Raw genomic sequence first — 12,433 nt, 5'->3', positions numbered from 1 at the left:
CGAAGCCCCAGATTTTTGGGCACATCACCGTAAAGACAAAAAGCAAAACTAAAAACTGTACCCGTGTTGTGGTTTAAGCCCAGCCAGCAACTAAGCACCATGAAGCTGCTCGCTTACTCCCCCCAACCAGTGGGATGGGGGAGAGAATGGGAAAAAATAAAACTTGTGGGTTGAGATAAATACAGTTTAACAGGACAGAAAGGAAGAAAATAATAATGATAATAATAATAATAATAAAAGAATTGGAATATACAAAACAAGTGATGCACAATGCAATAGCTCACTACTCGCTGACCGATGCCCAGTTAGTTCCCGAGCAGCAATCCGCCCCCAGGCCAATTCCCCCCAGTTTATACACTGGACATGACACCACATGGTATGGAATACCCCTGTGGCCAGTTGGGGTCAGCTGCCCTGGCTGTGTCCCCTCCCAACTTCTTGTGCCCCTCCAGCCTTCTTGCTGGCTGGGCATGAGAAGCTGAAAAGTCCTTGACTTGGTATAAACACTACTTAGCAACAACTGAAAACATCAGGGTGTTATCAACATTCTTCTCATACTGAATCCAAGACTATACCAGCCACGGGAAAGAAAATTAACTCTATCCCAGCTGAAACCAGGACAACCAGCAAACCTTTGTCTAAAATATGCTTTGAAGCAATGGCAGCTAAACAGATTTAAAATAATTTGGTTATTTCTTTCACTTAGACAAAATACTTTTCTTTTGTTCAGGTGGGTGCTTGCTGTCATCTCAGCTGTCACCTTGATCCTATACGCTCTCCTCTTGCTGACACTTTACATCATGCTCAGCAGGAAAATAGGTAATTTACTATCTTGTTGGCTTTATCTGTTGTGTTCCTCATTCTCACTCGCAATCGTCCAGTTCAGAAGGGGAAAATCATTTGCCCAAAACTTCAACATCCCCCAGTTTGTAAAGCATAACCAAGTCCTTGTTCTGGGTCCGGTTCTTGCTCCCACTCCGGGGAGTGACTGGCACCGCTGCGGAGCCCACCTGGAGCGAGTGCAGGAGCTGGGCCCCCCCTAGGGACCCGCCGGACCCCCGGGTGGATTGGGCACCGGCGTGGGACGGGAATGGATCAGGGCAGGGACTGAGCACCAACATCGCTGCGCTGTGCTGGGGGGCCAGGCTGCGGCTAAGGGAGGCTACCCCTGTGAGCAGCTATAGGTGGTGTGGGCAGTATCAGATAGGGTTATAGAGCCTTTTGTTGATTCAAAACCATTTTCTTTTATTGCTTTTATTAGTAAAGTGGTGGAAAAATACCATCAGAACCCATTTGCAAAGTATTAATTCGGATGAACCTACAATTTCCAGCAGGAAAATCTTTCATGCAAAACTGCTGCCCACATTTGTACACAGACAAGCTCTGCTTGGCCCCGTGGGTCAAACTAATTTCAAACTTGCACAGGAAGAGGCCCTGATGCCGTGATTTAACACTGGAGTCTTTCATCATGGGAGAACAGGGCACGCACTTAATCATCCCAGTAATTGAACTGATAGATATTTGCCTGCTCCAATACATAATAATAATTATTGCCGTGCCAGCGGCTTGCACCGAACTGGCTTTGCTGTGGGGCAGTGCTGGGGCTCGGAGAGCGGGTGGGGGTCCGTGTGGCATGGTGTGTGGGATGCGTCGGACACAGCCGGCGTTTTGGGCTGGAGCAAGATGCTAACTCACCTCTTGGTTGCAGCCAGCCACTCCTGCAGCAAGCAGGCGAGCCGCAGCCCGGCAGCACAGCCCCGGCAGCCTCCGACCTCTTCAGCGGGAGGGGAAGGGGTACAAAGACCGACCTACCTGGGTAAGGGGATCCTGCAGCAACGGGGTTTTGTCCTGGCACATGAATAGAAACGTATGGTATTGCATTTGTGCAGTACTCTCTTCCTTAACCAGCTGGGAAGACCCTCACCTGCTGGTTTCGGGGTGGAAGAGGGAGCGAGCGGCCGGGCGAAGGGCAGGCGCAACAGCCGCTCGCAATTCCAGTTTTGCCTCCTGCCTCCTCCTCCGGGCTTGCCCTGCCTGGTTCCCCACAGGCAGGGGGATGACGAGGGGAGGGATCACATTGATGCCTTTTGGATTTTCAATTTTCACTCTTGAGGGTGTTCGCTTTTTCTCCCTGATTAGGTTTTTTTCGTTTAACCCCCCCTCAAATAGCGATGAAGGTGTTAATGTTTCCTCTTTTTAAGAGAGCAGCGACACATCTTCAGAGACCTCGGATGACTCGGACAGCAGCCCTTCCAGCCCGCAGGTACGGCCGTGGCAGAGAGCCTTTGCAAAGAGCAGCCTTGAGACCCGCAGAGCAGAAACGGGGGGACGAATGCATCGAACCCTATGGACATACTGGCAGTGAGGCTGGGGTGATGGTTGTCACCTGCCATACACAACATTCCCCGTTTAGAGAGAAGCATCCCCAGGGGCCAGGGAGATCCCTGGGCACATCCCGGGCACCTTGAGCGGCTGCACGCCTTTGTGTGGATTCAAGGGCAAATCCATCCCCGGGGGATGCCGGTGCCTGACTTGGGGTTTATGTCTGGTTCTGCAGGGCCCTCGCGCAGAAGAAAAGCTCAATTACACCTCCCTGGTTTTCCCGGGGAAAGGCTGCGGGCCAGGCTCCACCAGCGACTACGAGAACATGAAGACAGGGGCGGACTACGTCAACGTGGACCCAAAGAAGAGGAAAGCAGATTTCTGGACCTGCTCCAGCCCCGTGGCATCCAAGTCCATCGAGTACACCGAGGTGAAGCTGTGACACCCGGGATGCTGCTGGTGGGGTTTCGGGTCAGACCGCCGCCGGGACGGGGAGATGCCCGAAGCCCCTGGCAGCCACACGACCGGGGCTTCCCCTTCCCCTCGCCTCGGTCAGTGCCTGGCACCGGCTGACGCCTGCCAGCTTTTATTCCTTGTAACACTCTATCCCGCTGATACAATTTGCTTGGTATTTTACTTAAATGCATCACTGTTCCTGAAGGCTGCTGAGCGTGGGATGGCGCAGAGAAGCGTTCCTCCTACCCGGGCTGAAATGTGCTCTCCAGTTTTGTGTGACGGCCCTTTTTCTCATTTCATGAAAGCAAATGAAACATCCCCCCCTGCCCCTCAAAATGGGATGTAGTTCGGGGAGGGAAACGCAGTGATCTTCAAAATATCCACCCAAACTGGCTGGCAGCTCCTCTGAATGATGCTTTCTTTGCTGATCGCTGTCATAAAATACTTTTAAATACGGTTCCTCCACCAGCTTTGCCCTCACTGCCCAACAAGCCCTGATTCATCACCCTCCCCTGCAGCCCTTTTCCACTGATGCTCAAAATCTTTCCAAGTCCCCATCACTCCCAGAACTGTCACTGGGGCTGGGGTGGCAGCGCAGGCAGCTTGACCTCCCCGACCACGCACCAGAGTTTCCTCCCCCAGCTGAAAGCCACAGTCGTCAGCCCAGCTGGCAAACGGCCGATGGATTCCCAGGGGATTTATATCCCCCCTTTTCAGCTGGGTAACAGGGGTTGGTGCTGGTCCCCTTGGGCTGTGAGGGCACAGGACTGGACCACAGGTCTCCACGTGAGTGTAGGCAAGTGGAATCCCACTGTGTCTTGTGGGGAGGGGCACTATTCCCTGTTTCCCAGGTCTTGCTTTTCCTGCTTTGTTCCTGCACCGAATGCCCCGGGTGCAGGAGTCGGCCTCTCCTCGCCTGAGCGATGCCTGCACCCAGCAGAGCTGCAGAGGGGGGGTCAGTGCCCTGGGCTGGGGCACATGCTGCTTGCCCCCCGCCGTGATCTGGCACCACGTTTCACATTTTCCTTAAGTATTGGTTTAATTTCCAGGGGACTTGAAGTAGAGCACTGCAATTTTCTTTAACAAAACTGAGTTGGGGGTCTTCCAGCTTGCAGAGATAAGCTTGTGATTGTGAACTGAATATGCTTGAAGGCTGTTATCTTCTCAGAGGTGCTGTTTCCTCTGCTTGACAGTGATTATATTTGTCAGGTCACCTTCATGCTCCCAAGGTCCAGGAGAGCCAGTGCCCGGCCAGCCCTCCCCATGGCTGGGGCTCGCTGCCCTCCCTCTGCTGCAGCAAATTGCTGCTGCAAATGGAGCTGGTTCCTTCCCATCACTCTGCATTTTGGTACTTATGATTTTTCAAGAAATAACTTTCAACGTGCTGGGAAAGGGGAACGGTGCAATAGCTGGGAGCTCTGTTAGGGGGATGGAGCCCCTGCCTCCAGCACAGCCCCCCTCCATCAGGGATGGAGCTGCCCCAAGTGCATTTCAAATCGGCTCAGCCGCGATGTGCTTTAATGAAAGGTTGTGAGACAATTGATTTAGTATCGATCCTGGGGGCGTCAGGCACTCTTGGGTTTATGACCTTGTTGTGCAGATCTGGCCCAACTTGAAGGGCACATGAAGGAAAATGTTCAAAACCCCAAACAATCTCTGGAAAACTTTGCTAAAGGCCAGGAGAGGTGCGTTAATGGAACTGGAAATGAGGTCAAAAGCAGCTAGTGGGAGTTTCTGGAAAAACTGATTCAAATGCTTGGTGATTAAAAAGTGAAAATAATTTAAGATTTCAAAACACTTTACTCTTAATGTCTTATTTTTACAGAGTTAGCCTGCGATAAGAGAGGGAATAATGCACCTTTCTTGCAGGGAATCCGGTACCCTCGTGCTTGCTGGGGCACTTGTACATCCCCCATCACTAGCTTTTGAACTGGACTCCCAGAGCAAAAGGATGCTCTTGCCTGCCTTACTCGTGCTTTCTTCTTACACCAAACAGCTTCTGGGAGACCCACAACACACAGGGGGAAGGACGGGGGCCAGGCTGGGACTGCAAGGCCATGGCTCGGTCCTGGCTGCCAGCCACCCCTCCTCTGTGCTCCCAAGCTCCCCGAAGCCGTCCCTGAGCCCTGGGTGGTTTCAGCACTCCGATCTCTGCTAAATAAGACAAAAGCAGCAGTAAATTGAGAGCAGCTCTTTAATGGGATGCAGCAGCTGTTGAGCAGCCCTGCACAGCGGCTGGGGGCTGCAAATAAACCTGATGGGAAGTGTCGGGGCACGGAGGGAGGCAGGATCTGCCTGGGCAAGCTGGAGCTGGGCCAGGGCTGCTCCCAGCGGCTCTTTGGTGGTGTCAGCGCTGCAGTTCGGATGCTCGCACCAGCCCGGTGCGATGCCGCTGTGTGCAACGGGAGAGGACATTTCTGCCCTGTGGCTTTTGCTCCGTCCCTGCCCATGGGGAGGTGGGCAGGGGGTCCAGCTCCAGAGCTGCCTGTCAGCTAGAAAGCAACGCTATGCCGCCCAGAGGGGAGAGTGTGGGGTGCCCCAGGGCGTGGGAAAGCTGTGTCTGCTCTGCCCGCAAAACCCTGAGGATGGGAGATGAGTAACTTGCTTGCAGGGAGCTCTCGAGCAGATGTAGCCACGTTGCCTCCTGCTGTGCTCAGGCTGCTTTGCTGGCATTTGTTAAACACCCAAACCTCGAGTCCCTCCAGGAAGATGTGCTGGTGCAGCATCCCTTGGCAGACACCTGGGTTGTGAGGCATTCCTGGAGGAGAGCAGCCGGGCACCGAGAAGCTTCCTAACGTACAAGGGAGGTGCATGCTGTGGTCAGGCAAGAGCTGACGGGGCTCTGTCTATCGTCCCCGATGCTCACAGCAGATGCAGCGTGCACAGTAGCAAGCACGCAAGGGCAAGACGGACAGCGATGCTTTCTGGGTGAAGCACACAGCTTCCTGCAAAATGAGATGCTACTAAGTGGGGAGGGAGACAGCTCTGCAGCGACAACGTTCGTGGTGTCACATCTGGTGGCAGCTGTCTCCAATGGAGAGATGTGCCTGGGGACATCCGCAGCCTAGAGCATGCCCGACTCGGTCACCCCCTCCTCGCAGGGTGGGCAGAAGTCCTTGGCGCTGCCCCCGTGCAGGGGGAGGCTGGCGGGGCTGGTGTGGTGGCTGTGGCTCAGGATAGTGGTTTTCCTGCTGCAGAGGCTCCCGGTGGACGCTTGTCTCCGCAGCCCGGGCCGGGGGCCGCCCCAGCAGGACAGGCAGCGTGCTGCGTCCTGGAGCAGGTGCCCGCTGAAGAACATGTAAATCCAGGGGTTGCAGCAGCTGCTGAGGCTGGCCAGCAGCATGGTGATGGTGAAAGCCACGTTGGTGGACTCTGGGAAGGCAAGAGAGAGAGATGAAACATCTACCAGGGTGGGTATGATCTGGGCAGGGTCCCAGTGCGCAATGGGCAGGACCTGGGGGCTCCTTCTGGCTCGGGCACGTGTCCTTTGTCCCATTGCCATCCCATCTGATGGGCATTTCTTTGGGTAGGAGAGTTTGCAGTGTGGCAGGGAGAGCTGGGGTCTAATTTTGGCTGTGGGTTGGAGGTGGGTGATGTACTGTTAATGGGGATGTGCTGGAGCACATCCTTAGGGACAGTGCTGGGAGATGAGACTCGGCAGCTTTTGGACCTTCCTTCAGCCTGTTTGCTGGCCAAAGCATCTCCCAGAGGCCTTTCAAAATCTTGGATAAAGTTCCTTCTACCCATGAACAGGCAAGAAGAGCTACTGAAAACTTCCAGAAAAAGTTAACTATGAAACCAGAAATCCACTTTTGAAACCTCTGGAGCTGGCTCAGCAAAAGCCTTACGGGCACTTGGTGTTCCACACGAAGGACCTGCTCCAGCAGCACGGCTGCTCCCTGAGGCCGTGGGAGGGTGGGAGCAGCAGGCACAATTCAAACCCTCCCTGCAGTCACGTAGCAAACACAGCAGCTCCTGAAGCAAATTCCCGCATGAGGGGAGAAACACACACGGCAAAGATATTTCCACAACTTTACCCGTCCCTACAGGTGATGGGCAGAATCCATTGCTTTTCAGTGGGTGTTCTGGTGAAAGAAATGATTTGACTCTGCAAACTGTTTTCTATAAATACTACCGGGGAGCAAATCTGTAGCCATCCCCATGATTTTTAAAATGACAAAATAAGACAGCTCTTGTTTGTTAAAAATGCAACGGGTGTGTTGTGTGTGTTGGGTGCCCAGGGCTCTGCCTGCTGCGAGCTGGAGCCCGGGATCCCCGCCGCTACTCACCATCATCAGGAGCATCCTCGTCCCACACCGACCACATCTGCATGCTAAAAAACGGTGCCCAGCAGGCGACGTAGGCCACCACAATGACAAAGGTCATCTTCACTGTGCGGATCTTGGCACGGGAGATGGTCCGCACGCTGCTTACCCGTGAGGGCTGCCCGCTGGGGCATTGCCCACTCTTCTCAGAGGAGCATGGAGCAGGAGGGGCAGCCGCTGCGGGCCCCCCCGAGCTGGGGGCACCGCTCTGGGTCTTGCCCTTGAGGTTCTTGCAGATCTCGTAGCAGATGAGGCTGTAGCAGACGGTGAGGATGCTGACGGGCAGGATGAAGATGCACAGTGTGGTCCAGGTGATGTAGGCTCGGGCTCCCCATGGGTACCTGAAGTCTGCCCAGCAGTCCAGCACCCCCGAGCCCTGGCGCACCTCCCGCAGGGAGAAGATGAAGATCTGGGGCAGGCTGAGCAAGCAGCTGAGCAGCCACGTAGCCCCGATCATCACATAGGCCTGGCGGCTGGGCTGCTGCAGGGTGTGCAGCGGGTGGCACACGGCCATGTAGCGGTCCAGCGTCATCATGATGAGCATGTAGGTGGAGGCGAACATGCTCAGCACCTGCAGGTACTTGACCGCCCTGCAGAGAGGGTCCGGGCCCAGGAAACGGTACGTCACCTCCCAGATCATCTGCGGCAGCACCTGGAAGAGCGCAACGCCCAGGTCGGTCAGCCCCAGGTGCAGGATGAAGAGATGCATCCGGCTCATCTTCTTCCTCAGGCGGTACATCGCCAGCAGCACCCCCACGTTGCCTACGGTCGCTACGGCCAGGATGGTGGCCAGCACCCCGATCTCTGCCTTGGCCAGCTCCTCATCCCGGGTGTGCAAAAGGGTCAGGTTGGGGTCCCCTGCCAGGGTCTGGGGGCTCAGCAGCTCCTGGCTGTGCCCAGACCGGCTGCGATGAGTGCTGTTCCAGCCCCATCCTGGCTCCATCCCTTCAGGAAGCTCTGCAGGAGCACAGGCAGCTATAACGCTCGTCTCTGATGGCCTGTTAAACCCTTCCCTGCCTCCCCAGGGCTGAGCTGTCGGGGTCGGTGCTGCCCCCGAGCACTGCTGCGCCAGCTCCTCTGCCCCTGGCCGCGGGGGGGCTGGACATGCCTCCTCCAGCGGTCCCCAACACCGGTGCAGGTTGTCACCTCCTCTGCCTTGTGCTCCTCAGCGTCACGCTAATCCTGTGCCGCGTGGCTGCGATTCCCCTCTCTGGCTGGGCTGCTCCGTGCAAATATTCCCTATAAGTGAAGAGGTGCAAGAGCTCCCGGCTCAGTCCTCGATCTTTTTCTCATCTGCACTAAACATTCCCAAATCCCTGTTTCTCCTTGGACTGCTCATCTTGTGTGCCCCCTCTACGCCCTGCGCTGGTAAATTGAAGGGGAAAGGGGAGTCGTCTTTGTTGCTTCCTTTTAGTGCAGTAAAAGTAACAGGGAAACGCTACAGAGGCTGCATCTCTTTGGCCTTCTCGTTCCCAGAATAGCAGACGTCAGGCGAGCAGTGTCCAAGCGCCCGTGTCTCTGCGGGAAGCGGAGCGACCGTCTGCCGGCGATGGCTCTTGGTCTCCGTTTGTGTGTGAACGCCGTCCGCCCGGGTCTGGGTTTTATAGCCTGGCAGCTCCCCTCTCCGGCTGGCCCCAGCCTCCTGGCTCCACCACGCCGGCTCTGCCGCCGCGCTGTGCCGAGCACTGCCGGACGCCGCAACGGGCAGGTGAGAGCCGGTTCCCCTCCTGCCGTTCTCTCGGGAGCTGCTATCCATGGGCTTTGCCAGGGGCTTTTACCAAACGCGGTTTCTGGGCGAGAGCCAAAGGCTGAGAATCCTCCTGCGCTTCCACCCTCGTCCCCCGCGTCCCCTCTTCTGCAGCGTGTCAGGGCTGGGGATGCTCTGCCCCCAGTTTGCACTGTCCCTACTGGTCTGACCCCCCCAAATCTCTACCCTTGGCTTCTACGGGCCCAACAGGAGAAGCCTCTGTCCTGAGAGCCTGTGCAGGGGGGGACGAGGGGGTGCGGGTCCCCCAGAGCAGCTTGTGCAGCAGGAGTCAGACATCCAGCAGGTTTGTGAGGCTGGGTCTCAGCCCTGCAGCAAAGTCGGCGGAAACATCATTTACTGGCTCCACGTTGTGTTTTGATCAGCTGTCCCTTTCCTCCTGTGTAGGAAGGGGATGGAGATTGTCCCTGGGATATGGCAAAAGCCTGAGTCTGCCTGCTTAGTCCTCAACTAAACGCTGTTGTTTTACTCCACCTGACAGAAAACCACCCCGAAGGTGGGGAGCGGGATGCTGCTCATCCGCAGAGCAGGCTCTGCCTCGGGTCGTCAGTATTTGCCCCATCCCTCATCTGCACAGAGCCTGGAAAAAGTCATGGGAAAGGAAAAGCTGATGGGGAAAAGTGAGCTGAAGGGGCGCCAGCAGTTGCAGACTTTATGCAAAGGTGTGGTGTGAGCCAGAGGAAAGGCGATGGACGACAGAAGCACCCCCAGCCAAAGGACAAATGTGCTATAAATTCCGTGGCAGAAAATACAGATGAGACTATAGCTGAAATGGTCTTGCACCTCGCCTGCCTCGGCTGAGCACGGGGCCGGGAGCTTGGGCACCTGCTCGCCTGTCTCTTCTCCTGATCTTCCCTTCCCACTCTTTTTTGAGCCTTTAATGTGTCTTCCCACATGGTGTGTGATTGCAAAATATTTTCATTGCATACTTATACAAATATAGGTGTGTGTATACACAATTTCACTTTCATTTTGCAACGTTAAGACTTTGTTTTTCCCCTACTGGCTGTGGAATGATGTCAATAAGAAATAAAGCCACACGTCCATTTCCAGCACTCTTCCCTTTCTCTATTGGAGAAAGACAACAGCAGCAAACAAAAGAAATGCATCGACACAGGCTTCTTTCTAGCACTTGTCTGCTTGACACAGGCTTTGCTGCTTGCAGAGCCTGCTCTGGCTCACTGGCTGTGATATTACAATTAAGTTGCCTGTAAGAAGGCTGTTATTTGCTGAATAAAGGTTTGCAGATCACCTCTAATAACCATAAATGAGCGCAGTTTGTATCTAATTAAAAGACATTCATCCTTATAAGAGACCCTATGGATATAAAGTACCCATCACAGGAAAGTGCCTGGCTGAGGTGCTGGAGTTAGAGATAGGAAGGTATTTCAGCGAATAATGTAATTTTCTATGTTTGTGATCAGACAGCTGATTTTCTGGAAGATTAATAGAGGGCAGTGCAAAAAACCTACAAAGCAATGAAAAGCTGAGATGAAGGCAGAGACGAAAGGGCAGATTCTGCAGAGAGAAAGAAACATTTAAAAGGTTTTGGGGACAGACTCGGCTTTCACTGGCAGCAGTTTGACTTGGGAGCAATTCCCTCAAAGTTAGAGCTTTTACTCCAGATTTACCTAAGTTTAGTTGTGGGGAGAATACTTCTGCAAAGGTGCTTAGAGGAAAGTGAAGCTAATTCACAAAAGAAAAATGATCCTTGGAAAGTAGAAATTCATTTTCTTTAGAGAGATTATCACAGGAAGGAATTTTTTCAAGCAGATGGATTTAAAAATAAAGTAATTTTCTTGCATTGGTTCCCTGAACATTTTGACACATCACTAGTATTGCCAGGCTGGATGTGTTTCAGCAAAACCAGAGCTGGGTTCTCCAACTCGGCAGCTTGGGAATTACTCGCCAAGCACGGTGCTGGTTTGTTTAGTGCTCTGGGAACCCCCGGGTGGTGATGGCCCAGCTGTGCCTGGCTGTGCCTGGACAGCCCTGCCCCGCCCAGCCCCACCCTGCCCCGCCCCATCCTGCCCAGCCCTAACTGCAGCTATTTAGGCTGTTTCCCATATGCCAGGCCCTGGGGGAGTTGGGGTGTAGTAGTAGTAGTAGTAGTAGTAGTAGTAGTAGTAGTAGTAGTAGTAGTAGTAGTAGTAGTAGTAGTAGTAGTAGTAGTAGTAGTAGTAGTAGTAGTAGTAGTAGTAGAAGATGAAGATGATGATGATGATGAAGAAGAAGAAGATGATGATGATGATGAAGAAGAAGATGATGATGAAGAAGAAGAAGAAGAAGATGATGAAGAAGAAGAAGAAGAAGATGATGAAGAAGAAGAAGAAGATGATGAAGAAGAAGAAGAAGATGATGAAGAAGAAGAAGATGATGATGAAGAAGAAGAAGATGATGAAGAAGAAGAAGAAGATGATGATGATGATATTTTGTGGTAATGGTGGGTTTGGGGTTTTTTTTGTTTGTTTTGGGGTTTGGTTTTTTTTTGGTGCTGCAGTGGTTTGTGTCCCCAGTGGAGGGAGGATGGGTGTACGGATTGGAGATAACCCTTAGGGCTCTGCGCTGCTGGCTGTTGCTGCTGTGGGGTGATGTGAGCCCTGAAAGGCTGTGAAAACTGTTGTCACAAGGTCTGTGTTTCCTCCCTTCCCTCTGGGTGCGATGCTGAGGTATGGGACCGTGTAACTGGATTTCTAAGCTCTTAAGGTTTGGTTTGTCAAGGTAACACTGTATTACGTAGCTAATTTTTGGCAGCTGGTAGCATCAACACACCATGAAGCATAACATGTAAAATGCTGTTTCTATTGCCAGTTGGTATCCTGTGCTCTTTTACTGTGGAGCACAGAGGTAGAGGTTTTGTGATTGCTAAATCATTTGGCAGGGTAGCTGGTTACTTTGCTTTGTGGGTAGCTTGCTGGTTAAATAAATAAATAAAATTTGTTGGCTTGGGTTTATATGCTGATTTGGCTTGCTTTTCAACACAAATATTTTATTTGTGGTATGTGATGGTGTTAAACTTATTGCTGACAGCACAAAGCATACTTGGTCTGTCTCTAGCATTTAATTACTGAAATGCCTTCTGTGGTTCAGGTCAGGAAAAAGCAAGATTTGATCATTTTGTGCTGGTTCAGATCCTGTAAAATTACTGGTGTTGCAACTGCTTTATAGCAGCTTGGGATCATCTCCTTGGAAAAGCTGAGGACAGGAATGAGGGCTGGGAGTTCCTGGTATCTAATGCTACTTTTAATGCCAAGTGTCTGTCAAAATTAAGCCATGAATGACTTCCCCTCTACCTCCTGAAAATAGAAACTGTTGAGACTTTCCAGTTCTTAAAGGCTTCAGGACCTTTAAAAGCCTAGCTTGCTCTTGCTATTGCTCTAACTCCATGTAGGACCATCCTTTGTTTTTCTCAGACTTGGGGAGTTTGGAAGCTGAAAAATTGATATAATTTGATTTTTTTTTTATTGCTTGTGATGTTTGTGAAGAGTTCTCAAAGTGACTTTGCCGTGTCTGTCTTATTAGGGAAACAAATTTCTCTGCAGTGTGGTCATTAGACAGAGGATGT

The 12,433-nt window shown here is 52.7% G+C and overlaps 2 protein-coding genes across 2 annotated transcripts in view; one reads left to right on the top strand and one right to left on the bottom strand.

Moving 5' to 3' along the window:
* The window catches only part of RHEX (regulator of hemoglobinization and erythroid cell expansion), a 34,611-nt gene extending 31,783 nt beyond the window's left edge, over positions 1-2,828 (top strand). Inside the window, exons 3-6 of the mRNA XM_075054754.1 lie at positions 731-819; positions 1,709-1,816; positions 2,202-2,263; positions 2,558-2,828. Of these exons, the coding sequence (XP_074910855.1) occupies positions 731-819; positions 1,709-1,816; positions 2,202-2,263; positions 2,558-2,764 (466 nt within the window). The 3' untranslated portion in view covers positions 2,765-2,828. The remainder of the gene's footprint in view (positions 1-730; positions 820-1,708; positions 1,817-2,201; positions 2,264-2,557) is intronic.
* A 3,014-nt stretch (positions 2,829-5,842) lies between these two features.
* On the bottom strand, positions 5,843-8,046 carry AVPR1B (arginine vasopressin receptor 1B). The gene is made up of 2 exons (XM_075055186.1): positions 7,068-8,046; positions 5,843-6,150 (listed from the first exon to the last, which is right to left on the bottom strand). The coding sequence occupies exons 1-2, from the start codon at positions 8,044-8,046 to the stop codon at positions 5,843-5,845; spliced, it is 1,287 nt and encodes a 428-aa protein (XP_074911287.1).
* Positions 8,047-12,433: the final 4,387 nt, after the last annotated feature.

Source organism: Buteo buteo, chromosome 23 (genome assembly GCF_964188355.1).
Source record: "Buteo buteo chromosome 23, bButBut1.hap1.1, whole genome shotgun sequence".
Taxonomy (NCBI): Eukaryota; Metazoa; Chordata; class Aves; order Accipitriformes; family Accipitridae; genus Buteo; species Buteo buteo.
The sequence above is the reverse complement of the archived record's forward strand: the minus strand, read 5'-3'. Positions and strand labels throughout refer to the sequence as shown.